Consider the following 14,690-nt stretch of genomic DNA (forward strand, 5'->3'; position numbering starts at 1 on the left):
CTAAAATTACTTTTATTTTGATTAAATTATTTTTAAATAACTACTCTATATATAGTATTTTTATCATAACTATTAACTGAAGTAATTTTTAATCTTATTAAGTTATAATAATTTTGACTATTAGGACAATAGTTTTTTTTATCAATTTTGACTAAGTTAAAATAACTTTAATTAATATTTGAGTATATTTTATCAATATTAAAATAGTTTTGATATGTTTAATAAGTTTAGTCATGATTGTTATAATAATTTAAAATAAGGGTATTTTAAAAATATTTTAGAGATCAGAAAAATAGGTTCCGTAACATTTTTCAAAAAATTTCCTTTTTTTAATTCTTTGTACGGAAACCACGTTATAACATCTTTACCATTTTTTACATTATTAATAATTTAAAATTATATATATATATATATATATATATAGTTTTAATACTCTACACGTCCTATAATGCCCGACTCGTCAGTAACAGAAAATTCAAGACACTCAAAAATGTTTCGAGCGACCGAAGCAGTAACAGTGTAATTTTTTTTACTTACAATTAAACTATTTATGATTTTCTCTTTAGAGTTTAGGGTTGGATTATAGTATTAAATAAAAAAAAATTCAAAGTGAAAAAATTTTAATTGCTTATAGAGTGTATCGGATTTTGTTATCCTACACTTTTTTATCCGACACACCATATGATCAACTAAATTTTTTCATTTTAAAAATTATTTTATACTTAATACTATAACATAATCATTAAATCTTAAATAGTTTAATTAAGTAAAAAAAATAAATAAATAAATTATATTGTTACTGTTTTAAGCGTTTGAAATACTTTCGAGCACACCGACTTTTCTATCATAGATAAGTCGCACAACGCATCATGTGTGCCCCCATAATAATATTTTAAAGAATATAAACGTATGGATCCAAAATTTTAGGAATCGGGAAAATTTAAAAGGGTATTTTTTTATGTTGTTATGATAATTTATTTTAAAATAATATTAAAAAGACATCTCATCTTATTTTTAATTCTAGAAATATTTATATTTTTACAATATATTCTAGTAATTTTGGACAAAATTATTATATGCTCGAAAACACTTTAAATAATTTTAATTAGAACTCTTTTAATATTAATTAAAACTTTTTAAATATTAATTTAAACTACTTCAATTTAATCAAAATTAGTTTAACTTATCAAAATTGATTAAAAACTATTATAAAAGTAAATTTTATTAAAATTAATATAATTAAATTAGTTTTGAACAAAATAAAATGGATACTCTTTTAATATATATTTTTTAAAAAAGGCATCTTGTCGAATGCAATTTTGATTTGGGGTAGAATAACCTAATTAGTTTCCCCTCCCAATGCTTTCTTTCTTTTTTTTCCCGCAAATAATACTTTGTTTTCCATCCAAGTAAACAAGCATTAAAGTTGGAAAATACTCGGTCCAAACTCTAAATAATAATTGAAGAAAATAAAGTAATTATAAACCAAATAATAGAATATTTAAACAAATCAAAATGGACTACGACAGTCAAATTTTTAATGCATACATTATTAAAGTGTTTTTTCCACTAAAAGAGTAGAGAGTTTTTATTGCCCGATTAAAGTTTATAAAAAAATCATGTAAGAAAAAAGAATTCGTTGACAAATAGACAAAATATTGAAATAGAACTTTTTATTGGAATTTCATATTATATAATACATACTTTTTAAAAATAATGTTTGCAATAACTACTCCTCTTTGTTTTATTTGATCTTATTCCATATTTAGGTGCTTAGGTCCCTTCGTGTTCTTATCGAACAAGGGTAATTATAGATACTTATAATCCATGTTCTAAGCAATCACATGTTGGTCATGAGCAACAGATTCTTGATCGTTTCCATTCTCGTCACTGCATCTGCCATGTTGATCCGCTCCGCCGGCGACGCCTTAGCGCAGCAAAGGCCAACCATCAGCACCGACTCCAAGCACTGCTTCATCCTCCCGCTCGCCTGCTTCCCAACCACGAAGTTCAACGCCACTTCTTCACAGAACATCGCCGGATCCGCCACGCCTCCGGTGATGTCAACTCCGGTGGCAAGCTTTCTCTCTACATACTTCTGCAGTGTAAACCCGTCCTTGAACTCCTCGTCCGTCGGCCGCCTCCCCGTGAACAATTCTAGCAGTAGCACACCGTAGCTGTATACATCAGCCTGCGTTGATATCAGCCCGCCCATCCCATACTCTGCAAAAAAAAAAAAAATAAATAAATAAATCCAATTTTAACATCTTGGGGAAATTTGATCGGCCAAATTGTATACTCTCTGGAGCGTACATCACCTGGAGCCATGTAGCCGATGGAACCTTTAATGGCGACGGAAGAAGATTGGTAAACGCTGCAGGTCCTCGTGAGGAACCTGGCGATGCCGAAATCCCCCACGCGAGCGGTCATGTTGGCGTCGAGAAGCACGTTGCTGGGCTTCAAGTCGCAGTGGATAATCGGCGTGTCGCAGTGGTCGTGGAGATAGTTCAAGGCCGCGCCGACGTCGATCGCGACGTTGAGCCTCTGCACGAGGCCCAACTTCTTGGTACTGTGGAGCTTCTTGTCCCTCGTCTCGGGATGTAACCAGTTCTCCAAACTCCCGTTCGGCATGAACTCTAACAGAATGGCTCTGAATTCGTTGCCCATGGAGTCGATGCTGACGCAGGTGGTGAGGATCTTGACGAGGTTCCGATGGCGGATGTTGCGAAGCGCTTCGCACTCCGCGATGAAGGCCTTGAAGGCTCCGCGGTGCTCGAGGTCGAGCACCTTGACTGCTATTTTCTCCCCGCCGAGAAAGCCTCTGTACACCGAGCCATAGCTTCCGACGCCGATCAAATTTTCCGGGGAGAAGTCGTTGGTGGCCTTAAGCAAGTCTCTGTAAGACGCTTTGGTGTGAACATTATCAATTGTCTGATCACCACGAACCATGGAATTTCCGATAATCCTCCGCCGTCGTTCCACCACGTAGAACGCAGTAAAGAGAGCAATGCACAAGAACAGAGCAGAAACCGGCAGTGCTATTGCGAGCGCGAGCCGCCAATTCTTCTTGGATTTGTGTGTTGGGCAGGAAGGCAGATGCAAACTCGCGATGCCGCCGCATATTCCTCTGTTTCCCTCGACGTCAAACTCGCTAGAATTAAGGAATAATCCTTGACTTGGCATCTCACCGGAGAAAGAATTGTAGGAAAGGTTGAGATTCTCCATGTCCGGGTAATTTCCTAGGAACTCCGGAATGGGACCGGATAGGTTATTGTGCGAGAGGTCCAAGCCTTTGAGGCCCTTCAAGTCGGCGAGCGAGGGAGGAATGGTCCCTTCGAAAAAGTTCCTACTCAAATTGAGAAATTCAAGAACTTGGCATTCTCCAATTGTGCTCGGAATGCGTCCGGAGAGGCTGTTGTTGTAGAAGGACAAGTACTGAAGGCTGCGCAACATGCCGACCTCCTGCGGTAGCGGCCCGCTCAGATAGTTGTTGGACATGTCGACGAAGTTCGACAGGGCTTCGATGCTCAGAACCTCATGCGGAATTGAGCCGGTGAGCTGGTTGTTAGATAGGTCCAATATGTTTAGATTCTGGCACTTCCCAAGCTCCGCTGGTATCGTCCCGGTCAAGAAATTTCCGTTGAGGAAGAGCTCATTGAGCCTAGTCAAGTCGCCGAGCGCAGGAGGAATGGTGCCGATAAACTTGTTGTCGTACAACATCAATGATTCCAATTCGATGAGCTCACCGAGGAAGTCCGGGATGGGGCCGGTGAACTGGTTCTCGTTCAGACCCAGCGTCACCAGGTTAGTGAACCTCCTGATCGTGGCAGGAAAATTTCCGGAGATGCGGTTCCGGCCGAGGGTGAGGCTTTTGAGACTCCGGGAGAGATTGGCAAAGGAGGCTGGGAGCTCTCCGGCGAGTTGGTTCTCCATGAGGTTGAGATCCTCCAGCTGCGTGCAGTTCGCCAGGGAGGCGATGAAGTCCCAGTCTTCAGGAGCTGCCGCCACAAGCTGGTTTTTACCGAGGGAGAGCTGCTTCAAATTATGCAATTTGCTTCCCAGACTTCGCGGTATCTGCCCGCTGAAATTGTTGCTGTTGATGTCGAGTTCCTCGAGAAACACGGCGTTGTTCAGCGACGCCGGAATCGGGCCCTCGAGTTGGTTGTAGGCCAAACCGAGCGCCTGCAGGTATGGCAAAGTGTCGCCGATGCCATCCGGTAGCGTCCCCTTTAAGTTGTTGAAGGCCATGCTCAAAATTTCCATGTTAGTGATTCTGAAGAGGGACTGGGGAACGTTGCCGCTGAGGTTATTGCTCGACACCTGCAAGAATGAGAGCATCTTGAGATTGCCTAAATCCTCCGGTAGTCTGCCTTCGAGGTGGTTGTACGCCAAGTCGAGGATTTGGAGCGAAGAGAGGTTGGTAATGGAGGGAGGGATTGACCCGGTGAGAGCGTTGGTGGAGAGGCTGATGTAGGTGAGATTTACCAGTCCACCGATCGAATCGGGGATACCTCCGGTGAGTTTGTTGTTGCTGAGGGCGAGGACCTCAAGGTGGAGCATTCTTTCCGGCGGAAGGATTTCTCCGGAAAGTGAGTTATTTGAGAGGTCAAGGAACCGGAGACTCGTCAGATTTCTCATCGCCGTCGGGATGGCTCCGGTGAGTTGGTTGCTGGAAAGGCACAGCATGCGGACGGAATAGAGGTTCGCAAACGACGTCGGGACTCCGCCGTGGAGCTGGTTGAAGGAGAGGTCGAGGTAGGACACGTTTACGAGGTCGCCAAGAGATGAAGGGATTTCGCCGGTGAGCGTGTTGTATGAGAGATCGAGTGTTCTGAGAGAGACAATCCTCCCCAGTGACAGGGGAATCCCTCCAGTGAGACGGTTGCCGGCGAGGCTGAGCAGGCGTAGATTGGGATGGCGATTGGAGCCGAACTGGGCGGGGATGGCGCCGGAGAGGAAATTGGCGGTGAGGTCGAGGACGGTGAGGTTGACACAGAGATCGAGGCTCCCCGGCAGGGTGCCGTTCAATTCGTTGTAGCTCAAGTTGAGCTGGCTCAGCCCTGCCAACCGTCCTAGCTCCGGTGGGATTTCACCGTACATGGTATTGTTGGGGAGGAGCAAGGAGGATAGGTAGGTGAGGTTGGCGACGGCAGGGGAGATGACGCCTTTGACGCCGACGGCGGTAAGGTCGAGGGAGGAGACGCGGCCGGGGTGTGCGGCGTCGGCGCATGCGACGCCCGGCCAGCGGCAGAAGTCCAGCGTGGCGTTCCACGGCCGGAGGAAGCCGCTGGGGTCATGGGATATGGCGGCGCGGAAGGCGAGCAGGGCGGCGCGGTCTGCTTCAGGTCCGGTTGCGTGGGTGGCGGAGTGGCAAGTGGTGAAGGAATGTGGGAAGAGACAGAGGAGGAGCAAAGCAAGGATTGGCATGAGCTCCATGGGCGCACTGAATGCAAAGAAGAATTCAGTGGATGAGCTGCCAAGGAGCGCAAGGGACGAATTATATAGAAAGCGGGGTGAGAAATTTTAAAATAAAATAAAATAGAGCGGAGACTTGGGGAAAGACTTGTATAGAGCAAGATGCTGAGCTTGAGGGAAGTTGATTTTGACTTCTGTTGGCGGGAGGTTGAATGAGCGTGCCGCGCACTTCACACTCAAGTGTCTCGTTTTCAAAAAATAAAATAATAATAATAATAATAATAATAAATCTTTTTTGCAATTCGTTAATGAATTTGTGTCGAATTTAAAATCTCAGCAACCACGCTACAACATCTTTACCATTTTACTTATTATTAATAATTTAAATTTGTAATAATTCAAAAAATAATTTTAAATTATAAAATGTATAAATTACTATATATATATATATATATATAATCAAGAAGTTTAAAAAAGATAAAATACTAATGATATAAATAAATGGATTACAAAGAGGGAAATTTAAAAGTTTAATTTCATCGATTCTTGATTTCTTATGTTTACAATTTTGTTTTCCAAAATGTTAGTGGCTGATGAGACAGGAATAGTGCGTAATCCATACGACAAGTTAATGTAATGGGAAACCAAGTCAATTCATCAAACACTAAGTCTGAACGCCACAGATTAAATTGAACAAAAGTCATTGGTCCAACGAATAAGTGGTCTAACTGGACTTGGAGAAATTGGGCATGCATGCATCACGTCTGTACATTTGGTCCTCAATTAATAATTTTTTGTTCCGACCACTCAAAATCATATTGGACTTTACCCACTTTAATTCATACTATTAAAGAGTTATTAGGACCTTTTAAATTGCAAACGGAACATTTCTAAAATATTTCACAATTTTCCCTCAAAAGTAGTAGAAAGTTATAGGATGAGAATGTTATAACAACTATCTCATATCCGCTACACTTTTATAGTAAATGTGTTATAATTTTGAAGAAATTTTAAGCTACAATATTTTTTTGTTAAATTTATTTAGTTGATAGAATATTTTGATCCATGTGAAGTAATTTTAATTAAATTAATTTAAAACATATTAAGTTGATTTATTTTAATACGTTATACATGGAAAAATAATATTAGAGTGTTTTTTATAATACAGTTGGAGAAAAAGAAATAGAATATAGTTAGAGAATCGATTAGAGAGAATGAGGATAGAATCATTTGGTCCTTTTAAGTGGTTGCTCGTGCAATACGACACTGACGAATATGTGCTAAAAGATGGTCTAGGTCTTCGCACCTTATTGTTAGAGTAAAAGGTAAAATTTGTCGCTTAAGTGGTTTCACACAATCGATTCTACGACCATCTCTAGATCTTCTCCTCCTAAAGACTACAAAATGTGCTCTGATTGTCAAACACTTCAGAAATTAAAAGAGATGTTCAAGCCGTAGAGTACTCTAGAATTTGATGTGGTTGGATATCATGTTTTCCAAATCTATTATAGTGGATGATATTCCATAATAATATGTAATTGTTAGAGATGGATTGATTAGGTTAAGTTCTTAAGGAAAGATATTAGATTTGGTGTTGTGATCTTTTAAGGAAGCACTTGGGAAGTGGAGTCAGGGTTGTATAATGTTCGGGAAATTAGATTTAGAGTTATAAGGTGCTTGGCTGCTTGGGAGGTGGAGTCGGAGTTCGAAGGTGTTCGGGAATTGGATTCAGAATTCGAAGATGATCGAGAATCCGAGACAGAATCATGAGATGCTTGGAAAACATGTTTAAACCTAGAAGGTATTTGGGAGACGGGCACATAACCAAATAGTACTTTGGAAAGAGAAGCATAGATTTGATTTGGTTCGGAGGCAATAAAAGCATAATGATCATCGTGGAAGGAGGTTTTGGGTGATTATTACTAAATGGAAAGGTAATGAATTGTGGTTGGTGATCATTATAGGAGGAGAATATCAATGTCATAGAGAGCTCCATTATTTAGGAACAATTGATGTAGTGGAAATCTATAGCCTACACGTGTCATGTGTAATATCAAGAGTCATGCTAAGTTATTAATCAAAGTTAAGGTAAGTTAAAAGTGATTTAAAAAAAAACAGACTCATCCAACAAGGAACTCGGATCAAGTTGAACATGCTCAGTACACTCATCCCAAGAAATCGATATCACTTAGCCAGATCTCCTCTTCAACTCTACCCCAATTGCCAACCTCATCTTTGATTTGCCCGCAGACGCCAACCATGTCCCCGAGCTCATCCTTGACTCAGCTATAGTCGCCAACCTTGTCCATCCTCAGACCCACATCCTATGTGGCCCGTTGAAGATGCAAAGAGGTGGGGATAAAAAAGCGATATGACCACTTCATCTATAAGATTATTTCTCACGGAAGACGTAGAGAACACACATCCCAGAATGTGTGGGTAACAAAAATGCACATCTCGGAGCATGTGATTATAAGCGGATGCACACATCTCGGAGAATATGCACATGTACAGTTCTTTAAATGATCGTCCGCTCTCGCGGATGCAGGTATGCACATAAACAATTCTATTTTTCCTTACTCAATTCTCCTTCTTAAGAAAAAATTATAATTTGAACATTAAAGTGGTCTGTCGGAATTTATTTTCGATATCATTCTAATCTTCTTTAGGAATGCTTTTCAGGTCCTTTTATCCTTTTCGGCGATGACCTCTGAAGAACATGTATATCAATTCGTTCGTTGACCAATGGATTGACTGTCTATGACATTTGATTGGAACAACGACTATAAAAGAAAGTTCATAATTCAGAAAAAGAGAGACGAATATTCACTTTTATATATTCATGTACTATAGTTCTACTATTTTTCTACTCTCATCATCTTACTTAAATAAATATTAGAGGGCTCTTATTTAGATTATACTGACATCATCTAATTTTGTGTTGACTTTGAACAGGAAATTCTTCTACTTGGCATAGAGATGACGACAAACACCTGACCACTAACGTTCAATAAGTACTCAATTGAGAACTTTCAAATTCTACCGTATTAATGGGGTAATTAAGTCATGAGACCTAGACTTGCTAACCTGAGGAGAGAGCCTCTATTTAGAATATCATCTTTTATTCTCTTTTAGCAAAAGTAAACAATGATTACTATTCATAATATAAGTTTGATAAAAATAAAAATATATTATCCTTTTAACCCAAAAAAAAAAGATATTTCCTACCATAACATAAAATAAAATTAGCGCAACTTAATTAAAATTATAACACATAACACTATTACATCAAAATATTTTATCAATTTTATTAAAATTATTTCAACCCATTCAAAATAACTTTAACATTGTTATAACAACTATAATAGTTGTACAACAATGCTAAATTGATTTTTTTTAAGTTAATAAAAAAAGTTCATTCTGCATGGTGGTTGTAATATATATATATATATATATATATATATATATATATATATATATATATATATATATATATATTCTACATGACATTTTTAAAATATTCTCTACAAGAAATATTCTTCTCTTTGTTTTTTTTAAGAACATCTGCAACGCGCTGTTAATCACGCGTTAACAACGGACATGGAAGAGAGAGGGAAAGATGTGGAGGAGTGAGGGAAGAGCGAGGGAGGAGTGAGGTATTTAACGCATTCAGAGTTCTGAACGCGTTAATCGATGGATTTTTTATTTTTTTAATGTTAACGTACGTCAAATCGGTTGGTGGTCGACCACGTGGTCGATCACCATACAATGATCGACCACTGATCAACCACCACTACCAACTGCACATTAATGCTGTGATCAACGCCAGCTGCGTTGCAGCTGCTCTAAATCATATTCTTAATAATGTTCGTGTTATTTTCCCCAAACAAGATTTAAAAATCCACGCAGAGCTGCTTGATATGTAGAACGTACAGTGAAGGATTAATTGATTTGAAAGTTCGAGATACGTAAAAAAAAAAAACTAATAATCCATGTCCTAAGCAATCACGTGTCGGTAATGAGTAACAGAGTCTTGATCGTTTCCATTCTCGCCACAGCATCCGCCATGGTGATCCGCTCCGCCGGCAACGCCTTAGCGCAGCAAATACCAACCAAGAGCACCGACTCCAAGCACTGCTTTATCTGCTCCCCAACCACGAAGTTCAACGCCACTTCTTCACCGCCTTCCGAGAACATCGCCGGATCCGCCACGCCTCCAGTGACGTCAACTCCGGTGGCAAGCTTTCTCTCTACATACTTCTGCAGTGTAAACCCGTCCTCGAACTCCTCGTCCGTCGGCCGCCTCCCCGTGAACAACTCTAGCAGTAGCACACCGTAGCTGTACACATCTGCCTGCGTTGATATCAGCCCACCCATCCCATACTCTGCAAATCGCGAAAAAAAAAACCAATTTTAACATCTCGGGGAAATTTGATCGGCCAAATTATGTAGTCTCTGGAGCGTACATCACCTGGAGCCATGTAGCCGATGGAACCTTTGATGGCGACGGAAGAAGATTGGTAAACGCAGGCGGTCCTCGTGAGGAACCTGGCGATGCCGAAATCCCCCACGCGAGCAGTCATGTTGGCGTCGAGAAGCACGTTGCTGGGCTTCAAGTCGCAGTGGATAATCGGTGTGTCGCAGTGGTAGTGGAGATAGTTCAAGGCCGCGCCGACGTCGATCGCGACGTTGAGCCTCTGCACGAGGCCCAACTTCTTGGTACTGTGGAGCTTCTTGTCCCTCGTCTCGGGATGTAACCAGTTCTCCAAACTCCCGTTCGGCATGAACTCGAACAGAATGGCTCTGAATTCGTTGCCCATGGAGTCGATGCTGACGCAGGTGGTGAGGATCTTGACGAGGTTCCGATGGCGGATGTTGCGAAGCGCTTCGCACTCCGCGATGAAGGCCTTGAAGGCTCCGCGGTGCTCGAGGTCGAGCACCTTGACTGCGATTTGCTCGTCGCCGAGAAAGCCTCTGTACACCGAGCCGCAGCTTCCGACGCCGATCAAATTTTCCGGGGAGAAGTCGTTGGTGGCCTTAAGCAAGTCTCTGTAAGACGCTTTGGTGTGAACATTATCAATTGTCTGATCACCACGAACCATGGAATTTCCGATAATCCTCCGCCGTCGTTCCACCACGTAGAACGCAGTAAAGAGAGCAATACACAAGAGCAGAACAAACACCGGAAGTGCTATTGCGAGCGCGAGCCGCCAATTCTTCTTGGATTTGTGTGTTGGGCAGGAAGGCAGATGCAAACTCGCGATGCCGCCGCAGATTCCTCTGTTTCCCTCGACGTCAAACTCGCTAGAATTAAGGAATAATCCTTGACTTGGCATCTCACCGGAGAAAGAATTGTAGGAAAGGTTGAGATTCTCCATGTCCTGGTAATTTCCTAGGAACTCTGGAATTGGACCGGATAGGTTATTGTGCGAGAGGTCCAAGCCTTTGAGGCCCTTCAAGTCGGCGAGCGAGCGAGGAATGGTCCCTTCGAAAAAGTTCCTGCTCAAATTCAGATATTCCAGAACTTGGCATTCTCCGATTGTGCTCGGAATGCGTCCGGAGAGACTGTTGTTGTAGAAGGACAAGTACTGAAGGTTGCGCAACATGCCGACCTCCTGCGGTAGCGGCCCGCTCAGATAGTTGTTGGACATGTCGACGAAGTTCGACAGGGCTTCGATGCTCAGAACCTCATGCGGAATTGAGCCGGTGAGCTGGTTGTTAGATAGGTCCAAAATGTTTAGATTCTGGCACTTCCCGAGCTCCGCTGGTATCGTGCCGGTCAAGAAATTTCCGTTGAGGAAGAGCTCATTGAGCCGAGTCAAGTCGCCGAGCGCCGGAGGAATGGTGCCGGTAAACTTGTTGTCGTACAGCATCAATGATTCCAATTCGATGAGCTCACCGAGGAAGTCCGGAATGGGGCCAGTGAACTGGTTCTCGTTCAAACCTAGAGTCACTAGGTAAGTGAACCTCCTGATCGTGGCAGGAAAGTTTCCGGAGATGCGGTTCCGGCCTAGAGTGAGGCTATTGAGCCTCCGGGAGAGATTGGCAAAGGAGGCTGGGAGCTCGCCGGCGAGTTGGTTCTCCATGAGGTTGAGATCCTCCAGCTGCGGGCAGTTCGCCAGGGAGGCGATGAAGTCCCAGTCTTCAGGAGCTGCCGCCACAAGCTGGTTTTTACCGAGAAAGAGCTGCTTCAAATTAAGCAATTTGCTTCCCAGACTTCGCGGTATCTTCCCGCTGAAATTGTTGCTGTTGACGTCGAGTTCCTCGAGAAGCACGGCGTTATTCAGCGACGCCGGAATCGGGCCCTCGAGTTGGTTGTAGGCAACACCGAACACCCGCAGGTATGGCAAAGTGTCGCCGATGTCATCCGGTAGCGTCCCCATGAAGTTGTTGTAGGCCATGCTTAAAGTATCTAAGTAAGGAATTCTGAAGAGGGACTGGGGAATGTGGCCATTGAGCTTATTGTACGACACCTGCCAGAACTCGAGCATCTGGAGATTGCCTAAATCCTCCGGTAGGCTGCCTTCGAGTTGGTTGTACGCCAAGCCAAGGATTCGGAGCGAAGAGAGGTTGGTGATGGAGGGAGGGATTGTCCCAGTGAGAGCGTTGGTAGAGAGGCTGATGTAGGTGAGATTTACCAGTCCCCCGATCGAATCGGGGATACCTCCAGTGAGATTATTGTCGCTGAGGATCGAGGACCTCAAGGTGGAGCATTCTTTCCAGCGGAAGGATTTCACCGGAAAGTTTGTTGGTTGAGAGGTCAAGGTGCTGGATACTCGTCAGATTTCTCATCGCCGACGGGATGGCTCCGGTGAGTTGGTTGTGGGCGAGGCACAGCATGCGGACGGAATAGAGGTTCGCGAACGACGTCGGGATTCCGCCGTGGAGCTGGTTGAAGGAGAGGTCGAGGTAGGAAACGTTTAAGAGGTCGCCAAGAGATGAAGGGATTTCGCCGGTGAGCGTGTTGTATGAGAGATCGAGTGTCCTGAGAGAGACAATCCTCCCCAGTGACAGGGGAATCCCTCCAGTGAGACGGTTGCCGGCGAGGCTGAGCCGGCGTAGATTGGGATGGCGATTGGAGCCGAACTGGGCGGGGATGGCGCCGGAGAGGAAATTGGCGGTGACGTCGAGGAGGGTGAGGTTGACGCAGAGATCAAGGCTCGCCGGCAGGGTGCCGTTCAATTCGTTGTAGCTCAAGTTGAGTTGGTTCAGCCAGGCCAATCTGCCTAGCTCCGGTGGGATTTCACCGTACATGGTATTGTTGGGGAGGAGCAAGGAGGAGAGGTAGGTGAGGTTGGCGACGGCAGGGGAGATGACGCCTTTGACGCCGACGGCAGTGAGGTCGAGGGAGGAGACGCGGCCGGGGTGGGCGGCGTCGGCGCATGCGACTCCCGGCCAGCGGCAGAAGTCCAGCGTGGCGTTCCAAGGCCGGAGGAAGCCGCTGGGGTCATGGGATATGGCGGCGCGGAAGTCGAGCAGGGCGGCGCGGTCTGCTTCCGGTCCGGTTGCGTGGGTGGCGGAGTGGCAAGTGGTGAAGGAGTGTGGGAGGAGACAGAGGAGGAGCAAAGCAAGGATTGGCATGAGCTCCATGGGCGCACTGAATGCAAAGAAGAATTCAGTGGATGAGCTGCCAATCGAGACTGTGGAGAACTAAATAGAAAGCGGAGTTAGTAAATTTTGCAACGTTAATAGTAATATAGATTTTTTTAACTCCATTTATAATTTTTTTTTTACAAAAGTAAGCTTCATTGGGTTAAACTTGATTATCTCTTTGTTATTTACTTGTTTTCAACTCATCATATGTAAAAAGGCAAAAAAAGATATCATTTTTCTTCAACATTTCCCTCTTACTTCTTTAATTATCATATTATATATATTAAGTCAAATTTACCATGATAATAAAACATGGACTTCATATTAAAATGGACATAAAAGGAAAATTAACAGAAATGGTAGTGTTTAAACCGTACGAGTAAACCTTGGCATTGCGTGGGAATAGTCGACCAAGTCTACTTAAATGACAATGGGAAACCTCCAAGGAAATAAAGTCAAATTACGTGTCTAATAACATTAAACAACACGTGTAAAATCAAACAGATTTTGTTATAATTTTCTAACACGATGTGGGAGAAAAGTACGAGATTAGTTTCAAACTTAAGAAAGGCAAAATGATTAAATATATTATTTATTATAATATATAAATGTGGTGTCATATATTTTAGATAAATATCTCAAATTATAGTTTACATATACCTTTTAATTGTCCAAGTTGTATTTAATTTTAATTATCAAATGTCATTGTGGGATGGCTATAAATGGATTAAATATATGTAGCAACTGAATCATTGAATATGCATCGATAGAAATAGACAATTTTAAAAAGTTTATTTTCAATCATCCATCGAGTCAAGTTTAGCACAACAACAAAAAAAAAATGGAAGTCAAGTCAAACTACGTGTGTAACAGCAGCAAACAACACGAGTCAAGTCAAATGAGGTAGGAGATCGGAATTCAAACTTGTAAAGCAAAAATTGAGACACGGCCAAAAGTCTCTTTCCCATTCATTTACACTGGAAACGGCAACAATTCTAATACGTCTTGACTAGTCAACGTTACTTAGCGAAATTGGGCCTGTGCTATGTTGGGCTATGATAGTTGGGCCTCAATTAAATTCTTCTCTTTCCTATTACGACCTTCTAAAATCCATTATATCATATTTATCTCTCTCTCTCTTTTTTAATTTCTTCCTTTTATTTTAACATGTGTAGACGATAGAGTGATAGAGGAGAAATGAGAAAGAAAAACGATACAACGAAAAGAGAAGAAATTTTTTACTTGATAAGGGGAAGAGGAAGAGGAAGAGATTCTTGAATAACTATTTGCCTTAGTCACATTAAAAATAATATATCAACTTTCTATTGTACATATTTCTTAAACATTTTCCTATTGCTTCTTTAATTACCACTTTACGTCAAGTCAAGTTTACCACAATAACAAAATATGGAGTACATATTAAAATATACATAAAAGAAAAAAAACAAGGATAATGTGTAAACCATACAAGTTAACCTTTTATTCCGATCATAGAAGTAGTTGACTAAAATGACGATAGAAATCCTCCGGATAAAAAGTCAAGTCAAACTATGTATTAATTGGTACGACGATAATTTTCCAACACGAGGGGGGAAAAGTGGTATGAGGTCAGAATTCAAACTCAAAGTCAAATTGACTTGTCGCCGTGGTTGGGAAGTGAATTCCACAGTCAAAAGTTTCTT

General features: G+C 42.2%; 2 protein-coding genes across 2 annotated transcripts; both read right to left on the minus strand.

Annotated features, from left to right (window-relative positions):
* Window positions 1-1,740: 1,740 nt before the first annotated feature.
* LOC141833820 (uncharacterized) lies at window positions 1,741-5,436 on the minus strand. Its single transcript, XM_074721316.1, has 2 exons — window positions 2,319-5,436; window positions 1,741-2,223 (listed from the first exon to the last, which is right to left on the minus strand). The coding sequence occupies exons 1-2, from the start codon at window positions 5,434-5,436 to the stop codon at window positions 1,841-1,843; spliced, it is 3,501 nt and encodes a 1,166-aa protein (XP_074577417.1). The 3' UTR covers window positions 1,741-1,840.
* A 3,895-nt stretch (window positions 5,437-9,331) lies between these two features.
* On the minus strand, window positions 9,332-13,005 carry LOC141833442 (uncharacterized). The gene is given in 3 exon segments (XM_074720890.1): window positions 9,332-9,800; window positions 9,887-12,107; window positions 12,109-13,005. Coding segments are annotated over 3 exon segments (3,498 nt in total). The 3' UTR covers window positions 9,332-9,420.
* Window positions 13,006-14,690: the final 1,685 nt, after the last annotated feature.

This window comes from Curcuma longa, chromosome 8 (genome assembly GCF_044706935.1).
Source record: "Curcuma longa cultivar G26 ecotype Majalengka, Jawa Barat chromosome 8, ITB_CL_G26_1.1, whole genome shotgun sequence".
NCBI classification, from domain to species: domain Eukaryota; kingdom Viridiplantae; phylum Streptophyta; class Magnoliopsida; order Zingiberales; family Zingiberaceae; genus Curcuma; species Curcuma longa.

What these genes read in the sequence shown, in the direction of transcription:
- LOC141833820 (XM_074721316.1), bottom strand. Translation starts at nt 5,436, where the DNA reads ATGGAGCTCATGCCAATCCTTGCTTTGCTCCTCCTCTGTCTCTTCCCA. An exon ending in CATCGGCTACATGGCTCCAG is followed by an intron (nt 2,224 to 2,318) that starts GTGATGTACGCT and finishes TTTTTTTTGCAG; the next exon opens with AGTATGGGATGGGCGGGCTG.